The 27,224-nt window shown below is 32.8% G+C and overlaps 1 protein-coding gene across 2 annotated transcripts; it reads right to left on the reverse strand.

The window, feature by feature from the left end:
• Positions 1–671: 671 nt before the first annotated feature.
• On the reverse strand, positions 672–14,120 carry LOC120250346 (protein BLISTER). Of its 2 annotated transcripts, XM_039259149.1 has the most exons (14): positions 13,984–14,120; positions 13,771–13,877; positions 11,173–11,875; positions 10,475–11,067; positions 8,589–8,708; positions 8,341–8,406; positions 7,466–7,576; positions 7,030–7,106; positions 5,079–5,146; positions 4,676–4,789; positions 2,594–2,769; positions 2,375–2,443; positions 1,204–1,359; positions 672–772 (listed from the first exon to the last, which is right to left on the reverse strand). In XM_039259149.1, exons 2-14 carry the CDS (start codon positions 13,834–13,836, stop codon positions 692–694), a joined length of 2,400 nt encoding a protein of 799 aa, XP_039115083.1. In that variant the 5' UTR covers positions 13,837–13,877; positions 13,984–14,120; the 3' UTR covers positions 672–691. The 2 variants fall into 2 exon arrangements, with proteins under 2 accessions (XP_039115083.1, XP_039115084.1); XM_039259150.1 differs by having other exon boundaries at positions 2,594–2,757; positions 13,771–14,112.
• Between the last annotated feature and the right edge of the window lie 13,104 nt (positions 14,121–27,224).

Below are 27,224 nucleotides of genomic sequence, written 5' to 3' on the forward strand. Positions count from 1 at the left end.
TTAAGTCCATGACTACTGGAATATATTTATAAAATAATTTTTAAAAAAAAGTGCAATACTTTGTAAAAATCTGCAACCAATGGTTCAGGGCGATGCAAAACAGAAACATTAAAAATTTGAATAGAATTTTATGAACCCAAACACAGAACAAAGGCAAAATTTAAATATCTGAATTTCAGAAGACAAAACAAAGAATGACTAATGATTTACTTTCCAGGATATGATTTTCCAATTTTGGAAATACACTTACAAAGAATGCAGAACATATGTAATATTATACTACTTCCAAATCTCTGTTCCTCTTTGATTACATACATCGGTGCAGTTGAGCACTGGACTAAAACATCAAACCAGCCTCAAATACAACATTTCCGTTTCTCCGGAAACCATCACACAGATAATCAAGACAGTCCGTCCTTAAATTTTTCACCCCAGTACAAAAACAAGAAGTGAGGGGCTTTTTCTGTTTATTGAGAATCAAAAGATGCACTTCCACACATCATATAATGGAAGATTACACCGAATGAATTTCTTTTTCCTCTTTTTCCAACTCTATAACAAAGAATGCTAATTTAGTGACACTATACAGAGATGGATGTGTCCAGCTCTATGAACAAGCCCCGTATTGGATATATGCCGAAGCAAGACAATTATTGCCTCGGATTGGTAGCTTTTGATCTCCCAATTACCATTAAAGTAGCTTGCTGGTGCGACGTTTTGCTGGGCCACCAGGGAAGAGCTTCATTATCCACCCCAAAACCCGCTCGACTACCTGGTGGATATAATATTCGTGGAGAAATACTCAGTTAGATAATGAAGTCTGATTTATTGCAATTTAATTACAAATTCAAATGAATAAGATCTAACTGAATACCATGCTATAGAAGAAATTATTCATAAAACATGACTAAAAACCATTATAGTACCACAGATGTCAACTTCTTCCAAAACTAAGCATAAACACAACAACTGGGCAACAGTTGCTTTTAAAAGAGGAACCTATTTTGTGACTTACAATATATATATCATAGTAATAGCATGTTCACATGACAGTATTTTCTATTTTTAATTTTCCAGGCCATTACAATATAGATCATGAATTGGTTGATTTTGAAGTCCGTAAAAAAAAACTTTAAACTGGAACTATACTTTAAGAATCAAGACAAAATGGACAAACAGAATAAGTTGAAATTTCCATCTCACCTCATCTCCTTCATCAGCATAGCCTATGGAATCGTTCATACTGTGAACATCCGAAGGCTTTGCCTGGACATTCTCATTGGCCATTCTCTGAGCTGTCAAGAGCTCTAATCTCTGTGTCTGAACCTCAAGCTTTTGGGAAAGATCCTTGTTCAAATCCTTAAAAAAACAAAATAAAATAACTTTGAATTGACCAGGTATAAACAAGGAACCAAATGTGAAAAGATTAGATATGATACCTCAATTATTCTCACAAATCAAGAAATCAGTACCCGATATAAAATAAATAAGTAAATAAAACTAGAGTTCTGCAAAGAATATATAACTAGCTAAAAAAGATTGCACAACTATTGATAATCCAGTAAAGTTATAGGCACATAAGAAATTGCAATGGTGCCTTGCTAAACATTTTAGGCTATTTTGCAATTTGGGAAACGTAAGCCATACCGGGGAGTTGCCTTTGAGTTCCATAGAAAATTTTAGCCTCAATACCTCTGAATGAATAATCAAAACAACACTTAACAATTATCTAGAATTGAAGACTACGATGAAACATTCTAGTGCAATTTCGTTAGGGAATTACAATGACAAGAATAGTAGAAATACCTTAAGTTGTTTAATCACTACTTTTATTATTTCCAATCATCATTACCAAAAAACATACAGGAGTCATTCCACCCAGAAAGTGGGATTATTGTTCTAGGGAATAATGGAGATAGCTTCAGTTAGACAGAAATAACTATCATGCTTGTTTCCATAACATACACCAGACAATTGGTTGGCGTAAGATTTATCCAAACTCTAGTTCAACTTCTATCCATAAAACCAGGACCTCAAATTTTGAGAAGGAGCATAAAAAATCAAACTTAAACTAAGGCCTTAATTCCATGTGTAAACCTTATGCAGTCACACCTGCCAATATGTATAGTAATACAAGGGATATATAACAGAATACAATAGCACAGATGTTTATTCCATTTTATAGCAAAGGTAATTAAAAAATATTTCCAACAACTTCAAAACTCATATAGACTTCACAAGGATTTAGCCACAAGAATCATGAGTCAACATGTAACAGTACTACACAAAGATAACTGTGTTGTAGGCAATCCATAAATGAGGAAAAAATATTCCAAAGATTCCAAAGAAATTGCAATTAACAACTTGTGATTACCTTCAGCTTGGAGTTATTATGCGTCTCAGTTTTCAATGCTCGCATTAGTTCTTCTTTTTCCAGTGCTAACTGTAGTAGTAGACCAATGAGCATTGTTAGGTTATGGATGGTCTAACGAAGAAACAGATTTTGGCATCACCATTTCAACTAGGGCCAAATTTAATTGTATCAGCAAGTCAAAAATAAAAAATAAATCAGAAATCAAGGTAAAGTATCTACCTCTGATATTAAAGAATTTATGTTGTCAATCATTCTAAGTTGATCATGTGGAATAATATTAGAAGCATCTGAATCATTAACTCCTATATCATCAGTCAATGAAGAAGTAGAAGCATCGTTTGGTAGAAGCACAGAAGGTCCTCTCACATTCATGGCACTGAATCCTGCGACACCAACTTCATGATCAACCAGTCAAATGTCAGCACCCAAAAGTGAACTAGATCATCCTTGATGCAAATGTCAAAATGTCAATTAAAATTTCAGAGTCTCTTCATCAACAATTCTTAAGCCACGTTGATCTACTTTCACCAGATATGAACACTCTGATCACAACAGTTTGACATTATAACTGCAGAAAAAGACTAAAGAAGAAAGGAAACAAACCGCACAGAATGCCATTTATGAATCCAACTTGGTTAGCATGGTAAGTTAACTGAATAGACAGCGATTTTAGATCTGAAAATCCTTAAGTGAATTTTGACCTGGTAGAATGTACAAACCAAATCCATGCAACTAAAGACTATTCGATTACATACATAAAACCAATCAGGTCATATGGGTGAAGATTAAAGAGGATAGTTTGTTAGGCTAAATGGGAAGGTGTTGAAGGAATATGGATGGGAATAGTTGACAAAGAGTGATGTATGTAGAAATAGTCACTGCATGGGACCAGGCACGCAACTACAGATTAGAAGCTACTAGGTGAATGTGTACTCAAATTATAGCAAATCAGAAAGTCTAGCTTTCAAGCAAGTAGAGAAGTCAAACCAGCCTATAACTTCTTATCATTGCTGTAGAAGCGGTAATGAGAGTAATGCTGGATGGACTTCCTCCATGTAAGAGACAAGCCAATAACAATATGTGAAGTTTCCTATCATTATCATGGACTTCCTTCATGATCGGAAACAAATTTTCAGTGTTTAGTATACAAGCACAATATTTAAGTAAGTGAATGAAAAAGAACCAAATGTTGAGTATGTAAAGTTCTCAAATTTGCAGAAGCAATTTTATTCAAGTTGATTTTTTTTCCAATGCAGATCTTCAGCCTAGTAGTAACATAAAAAATTATCTAATTTGAGATGGAAAGGGTGGGGTTCTAAGAGAAACTGAAATGAGACAGCCAGATGTAAGTGTAAATTTAAAGGTAAAGATTGAGAAGTAAAAGATGAGGACAAAGAAAGGAAGAGTTGTAAGACAAAGCCGCACATGTTTAACACTTCCTGGACTCTGCTAAATGCCCTTTCAAAAAATTAGTCTTTGATTCCTTTTTCTTTTTCTTTTTTTTTTAATGATTAGCCTTTAAGTGTTTGAAGGTTATCTATCAAATATTTATGTAAAAATCAGCTACCAAGGATGGAAGATAAATTTTAGAAATCAGGCACTTCAATATACCTCTCCAATTTTGATTATGCAAGTAAATCACCAAAGCGGGATGTCACTCTTCCAAAACCTTGAGTTAACATTTTAGCTTCTGATTGAGAAGATTAAACTCAGATCACTTATAGTCTGAACAAAAAATAAAGGGACTGTTGGTGGGCCGAGCAATTATAAATTTATAATTTTAAAAGGTTAGAGGCAATCATACTGATATCTTGTCAAATGTATATGAATTGAGCCAATCTAATGTGACTATACAACTTACATCCAAAGTAAATCACATGTGTATCAATCGCTCAAATTGCAGAAAACAACTGTGGACCAAATGGTGGCTTGAGCTTTGAGCATAAAAAGGCTAAACACTGGTTAAGTGGTCAATTTTTAACCAAAAGGATAAGAATGAGACGATAAAAATATAAACCTACTTGCACTATATACTTTTAGAGAGATCATTCAGCTTAATTAGTAAGTCCTGAGTCTTAATACTTCAATAATGAATGGCGGAGGCCCCTATCATAGAAATATAATAAAATTCAAACTAATAACAACAGCAGAAAGAGGGATAGAACACTGAAAGAATTACACTAAATTTCTAAATACTTGCTCACCGTTAAGTCCATTTAAGGTTGCATCTCTCCGCAAGCTTCTACTCTATAATTAGTTATACTAATAAATTATAAACCAAGACAAGATATTAATTCATACCAAATTCCTCATCAGTGACGGTTGCTGCATCTCTTTTAAGAGGTGAAGCCTTCTTAGAATCAATGATATTTAAGTCAGACACTTTCCGAAGTTTAGATTGCAAGAGTTTCTTCTCTGTAAAAAAAAATGCAACCAGAAATTAAATGGATGACCAAACACTAAAAAGACCATACTGTATGAGTACAAAGAAAGTGACTCCATACAATGATTAGCCACGTTACAAGTGCAAGGAATTCTGTAAAGGCTAAATCAGTTAAAATATTATCAGAGAAAATAATTCAAAATTTTATAGAATGGGATAAGAGTGGTTATCATTGGGGTGATACCTAGAGAACAAAACAATTAAAACAAATGATGATTGGGATGGATAGAGTTAACAGAGTAGAATTTAAGAACTTAGCACCTTCTTGCAAAGCATCTACAGTGGACTGAAAATCTTGGCGCTCTTTCTCTAGAATAGACACTTTACGCCTGTATACGCCATCAAAAGGAAATAAATCCAGTCACAAGTTCATAAGCTTGGAGTAGAAAAACAGAAAGCCATAGTACAACAAGTTATTCAAAATGCAAGAACAAAGCACACCCGAATGGTCCAAGAACCATCATATACGTGCAAGGTAGCTTTGTACTCTACATAGCAACAAACAATAAATGGCATCCAATAATCAGGATGACCTTCTCACTATACATCCCAAATAAGGTAAACACTAAATCTAAACAGACTCTCGTCGTCTCCAAATACGCATTTCATTCTCAAGACAACTACAACACTTTTCAAAAAGCATCCTGATTTAATCTGTATTATTTCCAACTAGATGCACCATTAGAGATCAGCTGGTAATCCAAAAAATTCTGAGCAGGGTGATCCAAGTCAAATTTTTTGAAAACCTACAAACTCCATCAAGGGATATGAAATAAAAGCAAAACATTCAGGCAATGTACCATAAAAGATAAAACATATCCTAGCATCCTACATTGTCTGGTAGCATCTGCCGTGCTTATACCTTATAAAAGATAGGAGCACTCATGGCAAATTTGGCTGTTCAGATTTCTAGACTATATATCTTCACCAGTAAATGCATCCAAATGTCACCATGACAAAAAAAATTTGTAAGAAATTAACATGATACCAACTTCTATACCATATATTAAATTAATACTGTTCCATTTAGGGCATCCATGAGAAATGCCTTCTAGTTAGAACAATTTATAAGATAGGTTTCGAATGACAGACACATAAAATGTCATCCAATTTTTTCTATAAGGAAGGATCAAGCGTAACTCACAGGCCATCTGCAGGACTGGCATGCCTTCGCTGTAATATTAACTCAATAGGTTCATCCAACAATAATTTCAACAACTAAGAGAACCTCAAGATGATTGCAATATATACTTATCATTAACTTAGTTTAGATAGGAATGCCATCATTTACAGCACAGAAAGTGTATACTTGCATGGTTGATAAAAACAAGACTTGCCCTAATGCCCCTGCAAATCTTCAGTACAAGCCTAAGAGTTCATTTGTTAAATTAAGACCCAGAGTTCTGAAATAAACCAAATGTAGTCTCCTCCATGCAGTTATCAGGAATATCGACAGGAAGTTGGTGCAAACAGAATAGAGTAATACATTGCACTATTCTAGAAGGTGTATAAACCACAGATACACAACATCAATGAACCATGTCTCACACATGAACCACTCCTGATTCATATACCAGTTTTAACTATAAGCGACATAAAACTTGTCATTTCCTAAAAGGGAACCAGTTATTCTCACCACCCATTGTATGGCTGGATCATGACAAACATCGAATTGCACATATCCCAATCAAATAATTCAATTACAGCTACGGTTCACCTAAAGAGAATCCAAATTGCACCAAATCATAAGGCCAAACTATCCAGGACATATCAGGAAAGAGAACTACTATGAGATAGAGGTTCTTACATATTTGTTCTCCCATGTGGCTGCTAAAAAAAAGAGAGATTTTCTGATATGAGAAGCTCAAACAAATTCACTTTACTCAGTGATGAATATTGGCCATTTAAAAAGAATACAAGGAGCCACTGGATACTGTGTATTTTTTTTATTTTTTATTGTATTTATATCTCTTTTTTTTTATCACTAGATGTTTGACACAGATTCTAATATCCATATTCACAAACGAATCTAAAAGCCACCATAAAGTAAAACTCAATATTTAGTTCATTAATTCTGTCTTTATTGAATTACAATTAGATTTCTTCCCTTTGATCTGTAGTTAAAAGCTTTTCAATTGATAATCACCGCAAAAAGAAAAGGAAATTTGATAAAATAGCAAATGGTAGAAAAGAAAGGTATTTCCCACAGTACTTGTATGAAGAAATTTCATAATTCAGGCTCTCCGATTGCTTTTCCAGCTTTAACTCATTTGATCTTAATCTCAAGGCCTACAAGAATTTAATGTAAAGATGAATGAGATGAACATCAGCACAAAACTAAAAAATAAAAAATGATAATGCATAAGAAAAGTTTATGAAAGTTGCATGCTACAACCAATTGCAGCGAAATTTATATAAAATGATGGCTATTATCAACAACAGAAATTGTCAAGTCAAATATAAAATGGCACAATCCAGGCTAAAATAATTACCTTGGGAAGATAAATTAAAAAAAAAAATTTGGAAAAGTACAAATTGAACACTTCACCAATTTAATAATGGGAAAAAAATTCTTGCTGTGGATCACTTTTCAAAACAATTGCGTACAAAAGTTCTCTGAGAAAGTTGCACACCAATAAAATGCCTACCTTCTCTTCCAAACCAATGACTTCTGATGCAAGTATCTTTGCTCGTTCATCAGAGGCATTGCATTCCATTTGTGCATTTACATACTCCATTTTAACAGACTCAAAGGCCAGCTTAAAACAAACAACACAGAAAGAATCAAGTTAATAATACTTGGGTTACATCAAATACTAAAAACCTAGGCACAGATTAAAATTACACATGATATGAACAAGGAACAAGGATGACAGTCAGATGGCAGAAATTCAGGATTTCGAAATGTTGATTATATGTGGAACAAAGTTAAACAAATGAAACAATGCAGCTTCTAAGGATTGTGAATAAAGAATTCATGCATTAACAAACTTTTTTTAGTTGGCAATATAATTTGAAACCATGAGCAGAATGGAAGAAACAACAATTGGCAACAAGTGAAATGGATACAGCTTCTTTGAGAACTGAACAATTCTTAAGGTGCCAATTTCTAAGATTAAAAGCTTGCTAAACAATGATAATAAGTTGCTGTCATTGAAATGTTAAAAATAAGTTGATATAACACATGCATTTTAAACCAGCATGTCCCACAACACAGCTAAATGAAGCCTAAACCCAAAACTATTAATTATTTACAAAGCAAAAATTAGGGAAACACTGACAGTATTTCCACCAAAGATCCCCATTTAAGGATGGTTCGCTAAAAAACACATTAAAAATGCAGTAGGTTGCGAAGAGTTTTGGGTTGGATAAAAAATATCTTTCCACAGCCACAAGGGAAGAAGGGCAAACCTTTTCTTGCAAGATATCCCTATAGATGTTTTCCTCAGACTTCATTTGCAAAGAGATCCTATCTAAGAACAAAATAATGCAGGATTATAATATATGGATGAGGGGGGCTGACCTGCTGAGCCTTGATTTCCTCCTGCAAGCTATCCATGTCAGATTTTAACTGATTTACAACTTCTCCCTGAGACCAAAAATTCACAAACTTAACCGCTGAAAACAAGAAAAAATGCAGAAAAAGGTAAGGCACTAATTAAAGATTATTGTTTACAAATTTTCTTCCAATGGCCAAGCCAAGAAAAAGAGGATTAGTTGAATATTTCATCTTCCTTTCATTTATCAGACACCTTTTCTCGAAGTACAAACCTGTTGGTTATAGCTATCAGTCAGTGAAGAATTCTCAGCAGCCAAGGATTCTGCTAATGCCTGGGATTTTTCAAGAGCTCGTTGTAATGAAAACTTCTCTTGTGTCAAATCTTCAATGTGCTGGCACAATAACACCACAATAGGCTTATATGAAAAAGTTCATAATTTTGAGATGAGATTTTATACTAATAAGAAAATCTTCTTCTTATGGAAGATAAGAGATATGCAATAAACAAATAGCTCAAACTGGCATTAAGAGTAAAATTTTTAACCCAAATGAAATATTGACATGACAATCGTGTAATGAATGTATCACCACCTTTCATGCACCAGTAAATGTCTCTTCGGTAAAAGCATGCTTTCAAAGAAGAATTGTTTGTAGTCTTTGATCCACATTAAAAGAATTAAATTAAGTTCAAATAAATGATTAAACTAGATCTTCCAGGGGAGGCTCAATCATACTTGTCATGAATAGTCCATCGATAGACCCCTGCAATCTGCACAAACACATTAAGGAAGGATGCATATGCAGGACCCAGGCTATGTAAGACAGTGAGGGCAACATCATAACCCCCTTCTATGTGATATTTTTTGGTCACATATATCCCAAAAATAGAATGGATAGAAACTAAAATCAAAATACTTCTTGACATGTCCATGCAACCATGCTTTAAATGCGAAAGTAAAAATAAAAGTAAATAAATAATAAATAAATAAATTCTAACAGATGTACTTTGGCATAGGCAAGGAGTTGAATTTGATAAAGTTAGGCCTGTAATTTCTTGTTTTAGAAACATCAAATTTCATATAATTTTATAGATGATGAAACTATGGAATGAAGAGAAATTGTAGACATTTCTATAACTGTTTTGAAAGAGATCAGAAATTAGGTTAATAAAGTTTCCAGGAAACAAAAGTGACCCACACACACACACACACACACACACACACACACACACACACACACACACACACACATCCTGAAAAGGATTTAGCTTAGCTTAATTGGAAATTGTATCTAAGCAATATCTTGTTGGTTATCAGTAACAGAACTCAAGAAATAATAGCATGTAATGGATATGGGTCAGAGATGGAGTGGAATTGAATCTTTTCTCAACACCTGAACCAAACACAAATGGCTTGTTGCGCACAAATCATGCCTAAACTTTCTAGACCAATAGCAGCAAGAGTATTATAAGTTACTCCAACATAAAACACCATAAGTACATCCATCCACATTCTCAATAAGCTTTCTTCTCAGACAATGATTACCATCCAAGTCAACTAATCCATTCCATGAGCACACACAATAAATAAATATAAAGAATTTGTTGTGTATATTGACCAGAAAAGCTACAGAAACTCAAGATACTCGTAAGCAAGTTGATCAACAAGGTTCATGGCAACGCTGAATAACTTAAAATATGTTAATTTTATAATCTGCTGGAATTTTAGCATTTTTTGTAAAGGATTTTAAACATCTAAATAAACTAATTACAGCCTATCAATTTCAAATAGTGGAATGCTTTTATAGAATCAAAAATTGGACAAACAAAGTTCGCCAATGTTAGAATTCCCAGTTTTGTTTTCAATTGTTTGAAAAGATATGAATTGAAGCATGATAAGTTGTCTCCACATCAAATAACTAGTTTTGATGTTCAATGAGAACCTTAAAGGTTCAAACAAGGTAGAATGCAAATTGCAAAAATGGTAAGGAGGAAAGAAGCCTTCAAGTCCAAAGCTATGTTTTTTTCTTGTTTTGAACAAAACGCAACATTCAAATTTTCCCATTTTCCTTCCATATTTAATGGTTTCTATTATATTGTAAAACAGAGTAGGAATAGATGAATAAAAAGAAGAAAGTCGTCATAGAGAAACTTGTGTACCTGCTCCAGGGCTGCAAAACCCTCGTCCTTTTTGGTAGATAGGAACTCCTGATGGCCTTGCCCCTGTGCATCGTGATCCCTTCCTTCCAGTGCAGCAATCAGCCCATTGTTCAGAGAATTGGAAGGATTGATGGGGAACTCCTTTTCTCTACTACCTTGACTTTCCAAATTTAAAGAATGATCAACAGCATTAGCTTCTTCTGCTAAAATCTGATTAGAAGGTGATGACTGAACCTCTGTGCCCAGGAAATTTGATCCTCCTAATAGCATTGGTGGATTAGATTTCTCGGGTGTGGACGATGCAGCAAAAGCTGTAGAAGAAGCTCTTGGCACACCAAGAGCATCAAGAAATGATGGACGTGATCGGCCACCAATAGTTCCAGAACTCACATAAGGAAACAAATGTTGTCCATGGGAGTTCCGTGAGGACAGATCAATATCTGCAGATGAAGGTTCTGAAGCACGCCAAGCACCATGATCAACATTAAGGTGGCGATTAATGGAATCAGCAATTGATCTCCCTCTTCTATTATCCGTGAAATAGCCTTGGTTCAAGTTGCCAGTACTTTGAAGCCCCAATCCAGTAGATGACTCTGTTTATTTGATTGTTAAAAGACAAATCAGAAAATAAAAATGAAAATTAACTTGAAAAAAGAATAGTCATAAAAAAAACTTATTATAAGAATTTAGCAATTTACCTTCAAAGGTTGAAGAAGAATTGACCGAAGTAGTGGTTATCCCCAACCTATTCTGGTCAAGAAAGCTTGCTGATTTTCCAGACAGAGTGCTCTTAAGATTATACCCAGATGCATCAGGATATTCGCTGTTAAACTTAGAATTAATTTTATTTTCTTCTGAATGAACATCAACAAATGGGGAAAAACTTGGGATATGGTTGTTCCGTTCAACATCTGGTTTTGCATGAAATGGATTAATGGCATAAAGTGATTCTGTGCCACCGCTTGACCTAAATTTTAATTCTTCATTGCTGCTAAGTTCACCATTGACACCTCTCCAATTTTCATATCGACTCAAATTTGGCTGTGGGAAGCCTGAGTTTTCGTCCAATGTAGATAACTCGTCTTTATGGGACTCTTGTCTTAAATTATCATGCGAAAAATGATTGCTGTCAACCCAGACACTAGGGTTAGCATGTTCCCCAGTTGAGGATCCAGTATTAGCTCCATGGGTAGAACTAACCGCTATATCTTCCTGTGCCTTGAGAAATCCTGAAGAATCGGTAACACCAAAATCATCTCTTTCTGAAATAGTTTCATCTGTAGCATGTTCATGCTTTTGTGAGAGCTTCCCAAACTGTTCCACATCAGCTGATTGTAATTGGCCAGTAGATGCAACCTTCTTAGCTCTACCCTCAGCCTTCTTCTTGCGAAACTCCTCCAACTGACAGAAGAAAAAAAAGGTTCAGAAGTACTGCAATTTTTACTGTTGTTTTCCAATAGAAAAAAAAAATGGTAGAAGTTCAGGGCCATGCAGCGATTGACCTGAGCATTAGATCACAAGGCTTTCTCAAAAGATTGTGGATCCACAATCTCATTATCCGTGCAATATTAGCTTAAACCCCATTTCTCATCATTCCCACTTTTACTTGTAGTGCATTGCATCAAATTTTTGGTATCAAACCAAGTTTGCCATAAGGATTTCAACTTTATAAATAATATAAATGTTGATTTATGGTCATTAGTTTTTATCTTTATAAATTGTCCAATCATACTGCATAACAACTGTTCTTTGCAGATTAAAGATTATGATTAAATCCCATTAAATTGCCACCATAGTCAAAATTCCATTCCATTTTAGGCAGATCGTAGAGAATTCAAAAGGCATTTACAGAACCATAGGTTCATGTTTATGTTAAGCAACAAGTTCATATCAAACAAGCAAAAAATAAAAAATAAAAATAAAAATAAAAATAGAGGCTGAAGATGCACGCAGTAAGCACATGTATAGCATGAAGCCAATCCAAACCATCATAAATAAACATAATATCATAGTAAGGATATCTGCATAGCAAAATACACACCTTAACCATAGTGGTTAGCAGATCATGCCAATAATATACAAAAATAAGGCTTGAAACAAAACCAGAGTCCTCCCAATGTTGAAGCCCTTGAACTTCATATCATGACTAACAATCACCAAACTTCGAGATATATTAGGCCAGGTTTTCCTACTTTTCCCATTTATCGAAGCTACCTGATTGGATCTGGCTATTACAATCCAACTGCCATTCATAAAATATGCATTTGGAGATAAAAATTCCTCCCAAAGGCTAGAGCCCAGTTCCTTCTTGTTCTTTCCACCATTCAAGCTTATTGTATAAGAATAAGGGAACCGCATCACTGCCGGGAGTGAAATGCATCTAAGATGGATGGTGACAGATGAAGAAAAGGTTACAAATAAATAATAGTTCAAACGTTCAAGTAAGGTGTGCATATTAGATAAGGACTAAATCAGGTCAGTTTGCTGTTTTAATGGTTCACAGCCTAGTCCACATTTGAAATAAGCGGGAATTTGGACCTGAACTTGATCTGAGCATTAGCTTTTTTTGGATTAAATCATACACTGGTTAATAAAATGTGGGTAGTCTTATCCATTAAATTGTTAACTTTCATTAGCATCACAACCTCCACAAAAGTCAACAAACAAGTATGAAACAGTGAAATTATTTTCAGAATGATTACCTCAGACCCAAGTTCCTTCTAGAAAACATAAGGTCAGCATAAACTGGTACATTCAATTTAAAATTTTGACTGTCTGAGTTTATGCTTCACAAGCTTTTCCCAGTCTTATCCAGAATGCTTTCAACACTTCCACTCAGTCATTCCAAGAATCCAAAAACTATTGGAATCTGTAATCCGATGGTAAATAAAATCTAGTGACCATATCAATGATAGCCCTAAGAATAAAGTTATCTTGAAAGATCAAAAAGAAATGGCTTTAATGACATTAAATGAGTTAAAGTGGTTCCACATTGCTAAGTAAAAAGAGTTACAGATTGAAACTGCCATAAAAATCAAGGATTCAAAATCTTCTTCAGTAAACATGAATCAGTAACCATTTGCCCCCAAATTTCCCAGACCATCAAATAAAATCAATATCAATTGGGCAGATAGTAAAAGATTTCACACAAACGCAGATAAGATCACAAATACACAAACTTAGCTAACAACTACACAGATCATGCAATACATTTGATTCCAGATTTCAATCCCCAAATTCACAAATCAATCCGGAATCAATCCAATAATTGTCAGATTCAACGTTTGAGTGCATACCCGTTTCTTCCCAGCTTCCAGATGCCCTAGCTTCCGCGAACTGGGAAGCACCTGCACGGAAGCCATGCAACCACTCGTAGCCAAGCCCTAATCCCTCGATCACCGAGCTACGAATTAAATCCCAAATTGGAACTCAAAAACAAATGAACACAAAGAATCAAAGGAGAAGAATGCCGAATTGGATAAACGAATCAAAAAAAACAAATGAATTACGGAAAAAGTGATTGAATTTAGAGGATGGCCGGGGATCTCTGCGATGGATCTCTTTCGCAGATCTCTCTCTCTCTCTCTTCGTTTTTTGCCCTTTTGTTTTGCTGGCGTTTTCTTTTAATCTAAAAATAAGAACATGAGTGTGAAAATGGTCGGGTTAGCCCAGAAGTTCTTGTCGGAGATTTGAAAACTATACGGGTCGGATCCTGATTGCTTTGCAAGGATCCGACCCGCTTAAGTTGTGAAATTTGTCATTATTAACTAATAAAGTTCACGAATATGTTGAGTTAAAATCAAATGGCTCGTAGCCAGTGACATTAGTTTCGATATTAAAATAATAAATATGAAACATTTAAGAGATAATTGATTCCCGATTGAAGATATAGATTTGTTATCCAAACTTTGTGTTTATTCTGATAAAAATGATAATTTTTTATTTATGTGCATACACCTGATATATATATATATGGTGTTTGTCAATTTTTTAAAAAAAATATATAAGCATTTATTAGAAGCAACGATAAACTCATGCTTTTTTTTATTTGCATTTATATTATAACATCAACACATTTGTTATAATACCTTATTTTAATTTTGTTAATATATATTTAAGAATTTTTATTTTTTAAATATTTTAATCATAAAATAAAAAAAAATTAACATTCTTTGGAAATCACTTGATTAAGAAATACTCTTTATAGGATAGTTAATTATTTAATTTTTGTCTCAACTGATTTATTTGTTTGTCCAAAAAAATATTTGTAATGATATTAGAAAAAAAAAAAAACCACATGAAATAATTTAAGGGAGTTTTAGTTTGTGTAACAACATCAATAGAAACAAAATAAATGTTAGCGGATGAATGTTTAAATAAGACACATTAATCCTCTCGTTTGAATGCAAGGAATAATTACTATTAGAATGGAATTAAATATTATGTGTAGTAATATAATTTCATGTTTGAGTACACAACTATTAGAATGGAGATGAGTGTTGTAGATAATATGATTATCGATAGTTAAAAAATTGTATTACTCTTGGTGGTGAAATTACACTTTTAGTCCTTGTTTATATAGACTTCTTTTAAAAAAAAGAAGAAATAGAAGAAAAAAATATTAGAAAAATCAAATAAAAAAATATATATGAGGGCTAAAAAAATGAAATGTACGCCTACAAATTGTCACGAAAAAAATAATAAATTAAATTAAAATCAAAATTAAAAAAAAAGCAGTGAGAATATAAGAAATAAAAAAAGAAATGGATAAGATAAGAAGGGATTTTGAAATTTAAAAAAAAAATGAAGAAGAAAAAAATCTCTCGAAGGTTGAGGATTTTTGGGGGGAAGTTGAGGATTTGTGGAAAAAGAAGGGAAAAAGACGGGGAGAAAAAAAAAGAAGAGGGAGAGGGAACAAAAAAAAAAGAAGAGAAGGAGGAGAGACTGAGAAGGAAGAAAAAAAGAGTCTGACAATGGTCCCTCGGCTCTATTGGTTCTCTCCCACTCTCTTTTCTCGCTCCGAATGCTACCACGAGTTGAGCCAAAGAAAGTCAAGGATAAGATGAAGTACAACAACGTGGTGGTGACGATGTATATGGCTTCTGCCGCCGTCACCACCCTGGCAGAACCGAAGAAGCCTCGTTGCTTGTTCTCTTCTCCGATCCCAGATCTCGATCTCAATCCCGAGGCAATGAGAAGATCAATGGCGAGAGACAACATTCAATCATAAAAAAAGATCATCGATGAAGTTCTTCATCAAATTGACTTGTTGGCATTTTGATGTTTCCCTATAAAAAAAAAAAGAAAGAAAAGATCAATTGCTCCACCACGGCAAGCAAGATGATGTTCAGAACCCTAGCACAAATCTCGAGGCATGCTTGAGAAACTCGTCAGGTGCTTATGACTTCGAAGAGGTAGATGCTCTTATAGAATTCTATTCAAAAATATTTATAAATATACATGTTCTAGTTGCATCCATGCAAAATGCCTAGATTTTAGTTTTACAAAACAAAAATTCTCATAACCCGTGCTTCACTGTTCATTCATTCCTATGTGAATATTAGTCATGGTGGGACATGCACTGTGGATTGCTTTGTGAACCATGCATTCCTTGCTTAAATGAGTAATGAGTTATATACCATAGTAGCATGTCTTTATGTATTACTTGCCAGCATGCTTTCGTAATCAAAACCTCCATCTCATGTCTTGGCCTTTAGATTTGGCTAATATTTCGATGTAATCCGAGACAGAATGTTATTCGTTCGATATTTGGATTCTTTGTTAAAAAAAGAAAAAAGAGAGAGAAGGGGCTCATTGTAAAAATTTGGCAAAAAAATTTTTGTAGAAAAAAATTAGGTTTCATTTGCAAAAATCTATGGAGAAGTAAAAAACGAAGTATTTGAGGACACATATGCAAAATTGTGAAAATGTGCGAAAATATGAAAGCACGAGGGTTTAACTGCAAAAGCCATGAAAAATATGAAAATATGAAAGTTTGGGGGTTCATTTGCAAAATTTCATAAAATGTGAAAAAATGAAAAGTTAGAGGGCCTCAATGCAAAAAAAAAAAAAAGAAGAAAAAAAGGATTTTTAGCGAAGATGAGGGGTATTTTGGTAATTTCACAAGACCACCTTAAGCTTACCGTGATGTCTAATGCATGTCGATTGCTCTCTTTTGGAGGGCCTCTTCACTGCCTCTTAACAATCACGGAAGCGGATTGGCTATTGAAGATCCTTTTAAAACTCTCTTTGAGCTCTTGGACCATGTTTGAGGCCATTGACTCTCTTTGGAGTGATGACAAATTTCTTTGAACTGATGGACCCTGTTTGAGGCCATTGGCTCTCTTTCGAGTGACGAAAAATTCCAAAACCCATAAAACTCTCTTTGAGCTGATGGACCCCGTTTGAGGCCATTGGCTCTCTTTCGAGTGACGAAAAATTCCAAAACCCATAAAACTCTCTTTGAGCACATGGACCCCGTTTGAGGCCATTGACTCTCTTTCGAGTGATGAAAAATTCCAAAACCCATAAAACTCTCTTTAAGTTCATGGACCCTGTTTGAGGCCATTGACTCTCTTAAGAGTGATGAAGAAATTTCAAGATCTTCAAAAACCAAGCATTCTAAAACAAAAAGAGGAAAAAAATCAAATCAAAAATCAAGGCATTAAAAATGATGAATCAACAAAATGAGCTCAACAACCCTCGGAGTTAAAGTGTTGAAGAGTTCATAAGTTACAAAAAAGCTTCACAAGCATGAAAGCTGAAGCTTATAAAAAAAAAAATCAAATCAAGTTCCAAATCAAATCCAAAATGCAAGTTTCAAAATTCAAGATGCAAATTTCAAATGAATCAACCAATGAGCTCAACAACCTCAAAGCTAAAGCGTTGAAGAGTTCAGAAGTTGCAAAAGGCTTCACAAGCATAAAAACCAAAGTTCATGAAAAGCCAAACCAAGTTTGTGATTCATCAATGCAGAGAATCTACAACTTGAAATTTAAATCAAATCCATGATTCAAGTTCAAATGCCCAAAATGCAAGTTTCAAAGTTCAAGATACAAATTTCAAACAAATCAAAAAATGAGCTCACCAACCTCAAAGTTGAAGAGTTGAAGAGTTCACAAGTTACTTAAAAGTTTCACAAGCCTGAAGGTCGAAGCTTATAAAAAATCAAATCAAGTCCCAAATCAAATCCAAGATGCAAGTTCAAATGTCCAAGTTTCAAGTTTCAAACAAGTCAACAAATGAGCTCAACAACCTCGGAGTTAAAGGGTTGAAGAGTTCACAAGTTGCAAAAAGCCTCACAAGCTTGAAGGCCAAAGCTTATAATGAAATCAAATCAAGTTTCAAATCAAATCCAAGATGCAAGTTCAAAGTCCAAGTTCCAAGTTCCAAGTTTCAAAAAATCAACAAATGAGCTCGACAACCACAAGACTAAAGCGTTGAAGAGTTCATAAGTTGCAAAGAGCTTCACAAGCATGAAAGCCGAAGCTTATAAAAAAATCAAATCAAGTTCCAAATCAAATCAAAGAATGCAAATTCAACAAATGAACCCAACAACCTCAAGGATGAAGAGTTGAAGAGTTCACAAGTTGTAAAAAAGCTTCACAAGCATAAAAGCTGAAGTTCATGAAAAGCCAAACCATATTTGCGATTCCTCAATGCAGAGAATCTATAACTTAAAGTCCAAATCAAATTCAAGACAAACTCAAAACATCCAAGATAAACGAGCTCAACAATCTCGTAGTTGAAGCATTGAGGGAGTTCATAAGTTGCACAAAAGTTTCACAAGCCCAAGAGCAAGCTTATGGAAAGTCAAGTCAAGTTCCAAATCAAATCCAAAATACAAAAGATCAAATGTCCAAATTTCAAGTTTCAAATAAATCAACAAATGAGCTCAATGACCTCAAGGATGAAGAGTTGAAGAGTTCACAAGTTGTAAAAAGCTTCACAAGCATAAAAAGCCGAAGCTCATGAAAAGTCAAACCAAGTTTGTGATTCATCAATACAAAGAATCCACAACTTGAAATCCAAATCAAAGTTTAAGAGACATAATCAAATTCCCAAGGAGCAAGTTCAAAGTCTAAGACCCAAGTTTCAAGTTTCAAACAAATCAATCAAATGAGTTCAACAACCTCAAAGTTGAAGTGTTGAAGAGTTCACAAGTTGCAAAAAGTTTCAAAAAGCCTAAAGGTCGGAAGCTTTATGAAAAAGTCAAATGAAGTTCCAAATCAAATCAAAGAATTCAAATTCAACAAATGAACCTAACAACCCTCAAGGATGAAGAGTTGAAGAGTTCACAAGTTACAAAAGCCCTCACAAGCCCTCGAAGGTCAAGCTTGTAAAAAAAATCAAATCAAATTCCAAATCAAATTCAAGATGATAACTGAAAAGTCCAAGTTCCAAGTTTTAAACAAGTCAACAAATGAGTTCAACAACCTCAAAGCTAAAGCGTTAAAGAGTTCACAAGTTGCAAAAAAAAACTTCACAAGCATGACAGCCGAAGTTTATGAAAGGTCAAACCAAGTTTGTGATTCATCAACATAGGGAATCCACAGCTTGAAATCCAAATTAAATCTAAGATGCAAAATCAAAGATCTAAGTTCCAAATAAATCAACAAATGAGCTCAACAACCTCAAGGATAAAGCGTTAGAGAGTTCACCAGTTGCGAAAAGTTTCACAAGCCTGAAGGCCGAAGCTTATGAAGAATCAAATCAAGTTCCAAATCAAGTCCAAGATGCAAATTCAAATATCCAAAACACCACTTCACCAGTTTCTAAATCATGTTCAAGATGCATATTTCGACCGTTGACGGAGACCAAAAGTCAACAAAAGTCAAAGCGCGATTTTCGGCAAAATAGTCGGAATGAGATAAAAGGCTACAATTATTATTGCATCAATATGATTAAATTCCAAACTTCTTGTATTTTCAATTAAGTCTATGAATTCATGAATAAAATTTATTTGTTGGAATATGTTTCTTTCTTCACACTCATTTTCTTAATCGGAGGTTCCTGTGACAATGTCCAGGGTAATTAACATTAGGGGCTTGCCCCTAATGGAAGTCATGAACCCACAATCCCTTGAAGTCTACAAAATATTAAAATTTGATTTGTGATCCATGCTTTTTATCCGGTCAATCCTAATCAAAGGCCGGGTGGAAAGAAAGGAGCCCACAGTCCTAATTAAATTTTAATTAAATAAATAATTAAAATAATTAAAGCAAATAGTAATTAACATAAATGGACTAATTTAAAATTTTAATTTAAATAATTAAAAATAATAATTATTTTGAATTATTTTATATATATATATTTAATTATAATAATTAAAGTGAAATGATATTTTTACCTTAGCTAGATATTTAATTAAATAAAATAATTAATTTACTCATTTAATTATTACTATTTAAGTGAAATGACACTGTTACCCTAGCGAGATATTTAATTAAATAAAAATAATTCATTTAAATAGTTAACTAAAATAATTAAAGCTAAGAATGATGAAAGAGATATTTAATTTAAAATTTTAATCATAATAATTATTTTGAATAGTAATACTTAAAATATTTTATAAATAAAAAATTATCATTGAATATTACTCATTATTTTATATATGAAAAATATTTATTCGTATTAATGACATAAAAGTAATTTTGCCATATTTATTATTTTACTTCAGTCTTATTCTCTTTTTTATTCTCATTCTTCTTCCATTCCCATTTTGTGAACCAAATGCAACCTAAATGAATTGGATTAAAATAATCAATCATGTGAAAATTATAATTCATTTTTTGCCTCCAATATTCACTTGTAGTGTGTAATAACTCAATGGATTGACATACGATCCATATATATATATATACTACATCTTAATGCTATCCCCTAAAATTCACTATTGTTTAGAATTCTTCTTTGAGGGACATTTGGCTTCCTATGATAGGGTGTTTTTGATCCCAATGAGGAACCGACAGTGCTATCGCTTAGGAACATGGCTCTTTAATTCCTCCATTATTACCTATCTAACCAAGCGTTTAATAACATCTACGAGTGAACACACTGCTCATTTAATCTCAACCTAATTTTACTTCTCTCTCACTTCCTCTTTCCTTTTCCTCCTTTTCCGTTGTTTCACCGTCACTACTGAAACCCTAAGCTTAAATACGCACCATTCTCTCTTCCTCTTTTCCTTTCCTCTTTCTTGCCATTGTCTCGCCGCCAACGCCTGAACCTTAATCTTAAATACGCATTGTTCTCTCTTCCTCTTCCCCTTTTCTCCTTCTTTCCATTGCCTTGTCATCGCCGCCGGAACCCTAATATTAAATACACACCGTTCATTTAATCTCAAACTACCCTTTCCCTTCTCTTTCTCTCTTTCCCTCTTTTTTCCTTTCCCATTCTTCCTTTTCCCTGCTGCAGCCTATGATCGCAAGTAGCAAGTCTCTCGACTTTCTTTGTTCAAAGTTAGGATCTTTTTCTCATTTTTATTTGAGGTTCTTTTAAGAAACCATTGACTCAATGGGTTTAGATGACCCCTCTAGGCAGCTAGGGGTAGAACATAGCCGAATCGATGATAGAATTGGCAACGGGACGGGTCGGATGCGGGTTTTACCATACCTGTATCTGTACCCGCTATCCCACTAGTATACCCAAACCTAAACCCGAACCCGACGGGTTTTAAAAACCCCAACCCACACCTGCACCCGACAGGTAATCGGGTACATGCGGGTATACCCGCCCCCGCCCCTATACTAAAAAATTAATAAAAAATATATTATTTTTTATAAAAAAATAATTTAAAAGTAATTATATTTTTTTATAAAATAAAATAAAATAATTATAAAATTACAAGACTAAACGAAGAGGAAAAATAAAAAATCCTAAATTGTTAAGTTGTAGAACATATTAGTATATATATATACATGCATATGTATATGTATATATATATTATACAAATATTTTAGTAATTTTAATTTCGGGTAGGGTATGGGTTCGGGTACGGGTCGAGTATTAGAATTCCCATACCCGTACCCGCAATTGTTTCATACAAGTCGGGTTTTACCTGAACCCGACCCGAAACCCGGTCAAATCGGGTTTTACCCGTCAAACTTGGGTCGGGTCAGGTTTGGGTATTATTGCCATCCCTAATTGATGACATTGTGAATGTTTTGAAGAGTTTGGTGGTGAGATATGTGGATTTGGCTTGAGATTTTATTTTGTTTGTCTAAAAATTTACCGTTTGATTAGAGATTTTTTCCCCCTTTAATCTGTGCTTTTAGATTCTTGCTAAGGTTGACAAGAATCGGTATCCCTGGATAGGATTTTGGGGATTCCTGATATCTTGCATGAATCCAAGGTGCAATTTTTATCTTTACATTTTTTTAAGAAATTAGATATTAATATTACTATTTGTATTGTTATTAATATTTGGTGCAATTTTTATCTTTATATTTTTTATTTAGAAATTAGATATTAATATTACTATTTGGATTATTATTGTGGTAAATAATAAATCCCTGAGTTATTATTTTTTATTTAGTAACTTTTCCCTTTTTAAATTTTTGTGAATTAGGATGAGGCATTAAGGGAAATGGTGCCCTCTGTTGAGGATCTTGTTGCTTAGATCAAAAGGTATGTGATGGTTTATTTATCTAGTTGGATGACAAACTAAATGTAATTTTTCCCTTTTCGTTGATTTTGTGCTTGGATTTATTTATTTAATTCTTTTTTTTTAAAAAAAAAAGAAGGGTTGGGTTATGTGGACGATCAAAGACCCAAAAGTTTTCTGCCATTTCTAGAATCCATGAGTTTGGGAAGTTTGCAAGAGAAAAAAAAAAAAGCTTGATTCCTTCATATTACGCTTCCAATTCATCCGTCATTTTCAAATCAGGTTTCTTTTCCCCATTTATCTATTTATTGATTCTAATATTTTATAGAAGACTGGGTGACTTTGGATGCCAAGAAATTGTTTATATTTTGTGTGTAAAATGAATGAGTTTGAGATAATGCGATAATATGTACAATATTCTTATGCCTTGATGAATTCATATTGCTCTAGTAACTTCTCAATTAATGGTAAATCAAGTATTCCATGTTCTTCGCTTTTTGATAGATTAATGGATTAAAATGCATTATGATTTGTTTAAGATTTAATATGAAATTTTATTTATTTATTTATTTATTATTATTATTATTATTATTATTATTATTATTATTATTTGGAGTCTTGAAAGTTTTCTTTCCTCAACTTTTTCTTGATGATATATTGTAACCAAACCACTGGAGCTCTAATCCTGGATATTTACTATATTTTTTCAGTTGATCCTTGGTTTTAATTAAGTATGAAGCTGAAAGACACGTGCTGTAGAGAAGATGCTTGGACCTAACCAATTAGGATGATTAATCGACACGTTTGTAGGTTAGTACTCTTGATAAAAAAATCAGTTAAGCATCTTTGAAAATCCAATCCTTTTCGGATATAGTTGATTGATTGTAAGTTTATTTTTATTTGAATTCATATGTACAGGTCTCACTTTTGGATGAAGATAAGCTACAATTGTTGACTTTGGGCCTATATAATTGATGTTATCCTGAAAATATGTTAGCATTTCCACATTCATTGAATTTTTATTGACTTTTTATGTACTTTTATACAGGAAACTAGATAAAAAACAATTATCCTTTCTTGGTTATAAAAGTATGTAAGTATGTGATGCATTGTGTAACAAAGTGAGATTTTAGATTCAATTCACGTTTTACACTGAAATAAAATTTGGGATTTGGGTTAAGGCTAACAGATTGAAGCTACCTACAATCAGGTAAACTTTATACTTACAAACCTTCATATGTTTTGCATTATAGATTCCTCTTAATTAAAATAAAATGCTTGGTATTTATTTCATTATGTTTTTTTTTTTTTTAACATTGAGACCAATTTAAATTCACAATAATGACTCAATAGAATTATAATGACTAAATAAGATCAAATGAACAACATGTAGTGTTTAGTTTCATTAGTAATTTTCAAATTGTTTATTAAGACTTGAGTATGTTTTAACAAAAGATAGAAAGTCATGGGAGTTTTTGGAAAAAAAAAACTTTGAAAATTTAGATAAACAATAAATAAATTAAAAAAACCCTATTAAACAAGGTATATTTTCCTTTCATGTTTAAGTGGGAACAATTCAGTTTTGCAAATTGGAAATTATGTATGTTTTTAAATAGAATTTTCCATAGCTCTTTCAATACTAGGTAATATAACATAAAGCAATGATAGGGGAGTGGATAACATTCCTTTTTTTTCCAACATAATTTTCATATTATTTAAAAGGTCTTAATTATTAAAAAAAGTATATAAAAAAATAATTTTAAGAATTATTTTGGTATGAAATTGATCAATAAGAAAAGTTTCAACCTATTCTTAATAAAAAAGCGTGCTTAAAGGATTGTTTTTTTAAAAAAAAATAGTTTTAAAAAATCTTTTTTATCAATGGGCCATGTTTAGCTTGATTAATAACAAATAAAATTATAATTTCAATTCCATTTTTTTAAGTTAATAATAAATATTTTTAAAAACATAATTTTCATAATGTTTTAAGGGTCTTAACTATTAAAAAAATATAAAAAAAATAATTTGAAGAATTATTTTGGTATGAAATTGATTCAACATGTTCTTAATAACAATGCATGCTTAAAGGATTTTCTTTTTAAAAAAAAATAGTTTTAAAGAAAATCTTTTATATGAATGGGCCATGTTTAGCTTGATTAATAACAAATAAAATTATAATTTCAATTCCATTCTTTTAAGTGAATAATAAATATTTTTAAATATTAATTTTTTTACATTTCATTCAAAACTTATATGATTTTTTAAGATAATGTAATATACTAAAGATAATAGACACATGATAAGCCAATATTATGCTATATAATGGTTATAGAGTGATGAAAAACAAAATCTCCAGAAGTTAAGATAGTGTTATTATAATTTAAATTCATGAAAATATTATAAAACACAATTTTTATCCTCCTAACCACTTTTATAAATATATATATATATATATATAGGAAAAAAAACAAATCTAATAAGGATTTAAACAGAATATATTTTCCTTGGGTGTTTAAGTGGGAAGCATTTAATTTTTCAAATTTAAAATTATGTAGTTTTCCCCATAAAACCTTCCATGTCTCTTTCTATACTAGGCAATATAATATAATCGGTTATAAAGATACGATTATATAATATGTATTTGATAAAATTTTGTTATTTTTAAATAGAACTTCTATATTTTTAATCAGTGTTAGCTACTAAAAAAACAGCTGCCTTACATGCTATAAAGCACCTTAAAAATATTTATAATATTATTATTAAAGATGTGAATGAGAAGGAGCTATTTGACGTTAAAGATGAATTACAAGAATTAAAGAATGCTAATGAAATGTTATCATAAAGTCTTGCAATAGTTACTAATGAGTTGGACGAGCTAAAGGGCAGGATGATACTAACATATCAATCTGAAAGTAACCAAATGTGTGCAAATCCATAATGACAACCTTGAATAGAATGGAGTTTTTTTCACTTTTTTGCCCCTGTTCTTTTCACTTTTTGTAGTTGGAGATGAGAACTTGAACAACTTTTTCCTATTTTAATGTACATGGTTTTGTTTGCTAAAACTAAATTAGAAGCATGAGAACCTTACATAATACCATCTCAACAACAACATTACTCTTAAATCAATATTTATGGGATGATAAGTTGTGACAAATTCTCTTGAATGATAAGTGTTAATGCATAATACTTCAATCTTTCCAGTAATATAATTCACAATCCTTCACATCTTACAAATATACTTCTCACACTAAAATAATATTAAAAAATAACATTAGTAATGTTTTTGTTTTCAAAATGTATTCTATTTTGGTAATATTTTGTTTGCTATATTCAACATGCAGCGTTAGCGTGGGTCATTAATCTAGTACAAATAAAATATATCATATTCATGTGGACCATGGACATGTGTGTAATTCATAAGATATGGTTGAATGATAAAATTTACCTTTGCCAAGGAGAAGATATTGGTTCAATGCTCGTTATCTCCTAGTACTAAGGTAATATACTCTAATAAAATTAAACAAAAAGGTATAATTGACTATGACAGTATCATAGTTCTATCCATAGTTATTAAACCTGGACCGGCCTGGCAGTCAGACCGGTTGACTTGGTGACCTGGTGCTTAAACCAGTCAAGGTTTATAATTAGACCGATTATGCAATCAACCCACTTTGATCTGCCTTGACCCGCTTCAACCCGGTCAAACCCGGTGACCCTTCTGGGTTTTTAACTTTTTATAACCCGGCCAGGTCAATGTTTTTTTTTTTTTAAATTTTTTCTAATAAGTTGAAGGGTATATATGTAACTTTATCAAGTTTGTATTTTTCCCCTTTTCTACTACTTCCAAATATGGGATTAATAATTGTTTTTTTTTTATTTTTTCCATCAAATTTTTATTTGATAACTAATAATTCATGAATATTATTATATATCATTATATAATTAAAAATAATTTATATTATTAAAAATATTATTTTTAAAAAATTCTATTAACCCAGCATTGACCCAAATGACCCGACGGTTGAACCAATTGACCGATGTCCCTGAGCCTCGACTGGGTCAATGCCTGGGTTGGGTCTGATAACTATGGTTCTATCTTTCCCCATTTTTCTTCCCATCCAAACAAAAAATAAAATAAAATAAAAATATTGCAGAGACAAGATTTGATCATAAACATAGGAAATGCTATTTTGATCTACTTATACCATTATATTAGATTATATTGACAATTCCAAATAGCGACTCATGTCATGCCCCGACCCGTGAGCCCTGGGACGTGACAACTACCGCGACAACCGAGGAGGAACACCCACGCCACTCAACCCTCCAGTCACTGCAAGGCTAACAACTACCTAGGATTTTCATAATCCTGAACAATAATTCACAAATAGGAATATCAAATGCTACGGTGCACAATATACACAGAGGAAGCTACACACTCAACAAACAGAGTACAAAAGGAATTCAAGAGTTAAATAAGACATCATACAACCCAGTTTTCCTATAAAGTAAAATAAGTGACAATAGTACTAATTTCCAAAACCCAACAATACTAGTGGATTCCTAAATGTTATACAATGCAAGCATGCCCAGATATACATATATGCAAGATTGTAGTGAATACTACAAGTCATGCCAGCACTTCACCATGCCACATTGCCTTTGAAATCTAAAAGGGGTGAGAGAGAAAGAGTGAGCAATTTAGGTTACTCAATGAGTGGGCTAGCACATAACTAATAGAATATAAAAACAAGAAAGAGAGTTTCCAAAATTACATTTTCCACTAATAACACCATGAAGAATCAAGGTATGAAACTCCTATAACCACAAACCAAAGTGTAGGTTTCCACAAGTATAGACAAAAGCCTCTAAGCTTTTCATCAAATAAAAAGAAAATACAAGTACAAAAACTTCATAAAGAGTATAAACTTCAACATGGTCAAATAAAGCTCCCAACACTCACAAAATAACCAACACGACAAAAGTATAAGTTTAAACAAAAAAATCAATAAAACATAATTCTTGTCGTCAAATCCTTTTACTTTCTAGATAATCACAAGAGATCACATCTCAAAGTTATTTTACATAAAAACATAAATTCTTTACAGAAATACAAAGTTGCATCGCAAGCAAACCCACAAT

The sequence above is a fragment of the Dioscorea cayenensis genome, chromosome 19, assembly GCF_009730915.1.
Source record: "Dioscorea cayenensis subsp. rotundata cultivar TDr96_F1 chromosome 19, TDr96_F1_v2_PseudoChromosome.rev07_lg8_w22 25.fasta, whole genome shotgun sequence".
Taxonomy (NCBI): domain Eukaryota; kingdom Viridiplantae; phylum Streptophyta; class Magnoliopsida; order Dioscoreales; family Dioscoreaceae; genus Dioscorea; species Dioscorea cayenensis.

Coding starts and splice junctions, on each gene's coding strand:
- LOC120250346 (XM_039259149.1), bottom strand. CDS start 13,836: ATGGCTTCCGTGCAGGTGCTTCCCAGTTCGCGGAAGCTAGGGCATCTG. Junction 8,709..10,474: donor GTTTTGCAGCCCTGGAGCAG/GTACACAAGTTT, acceptor TTATTGTGCCAG/CACATTGAAGATTTGACACA. Junction 7,107..7,465: donor TCATTGGTTTGGAAGAGAAG/GTAGGCATTTTA, acceptor AAATTCTTGTAG/GCCTTGAGATTAAGATCAAA.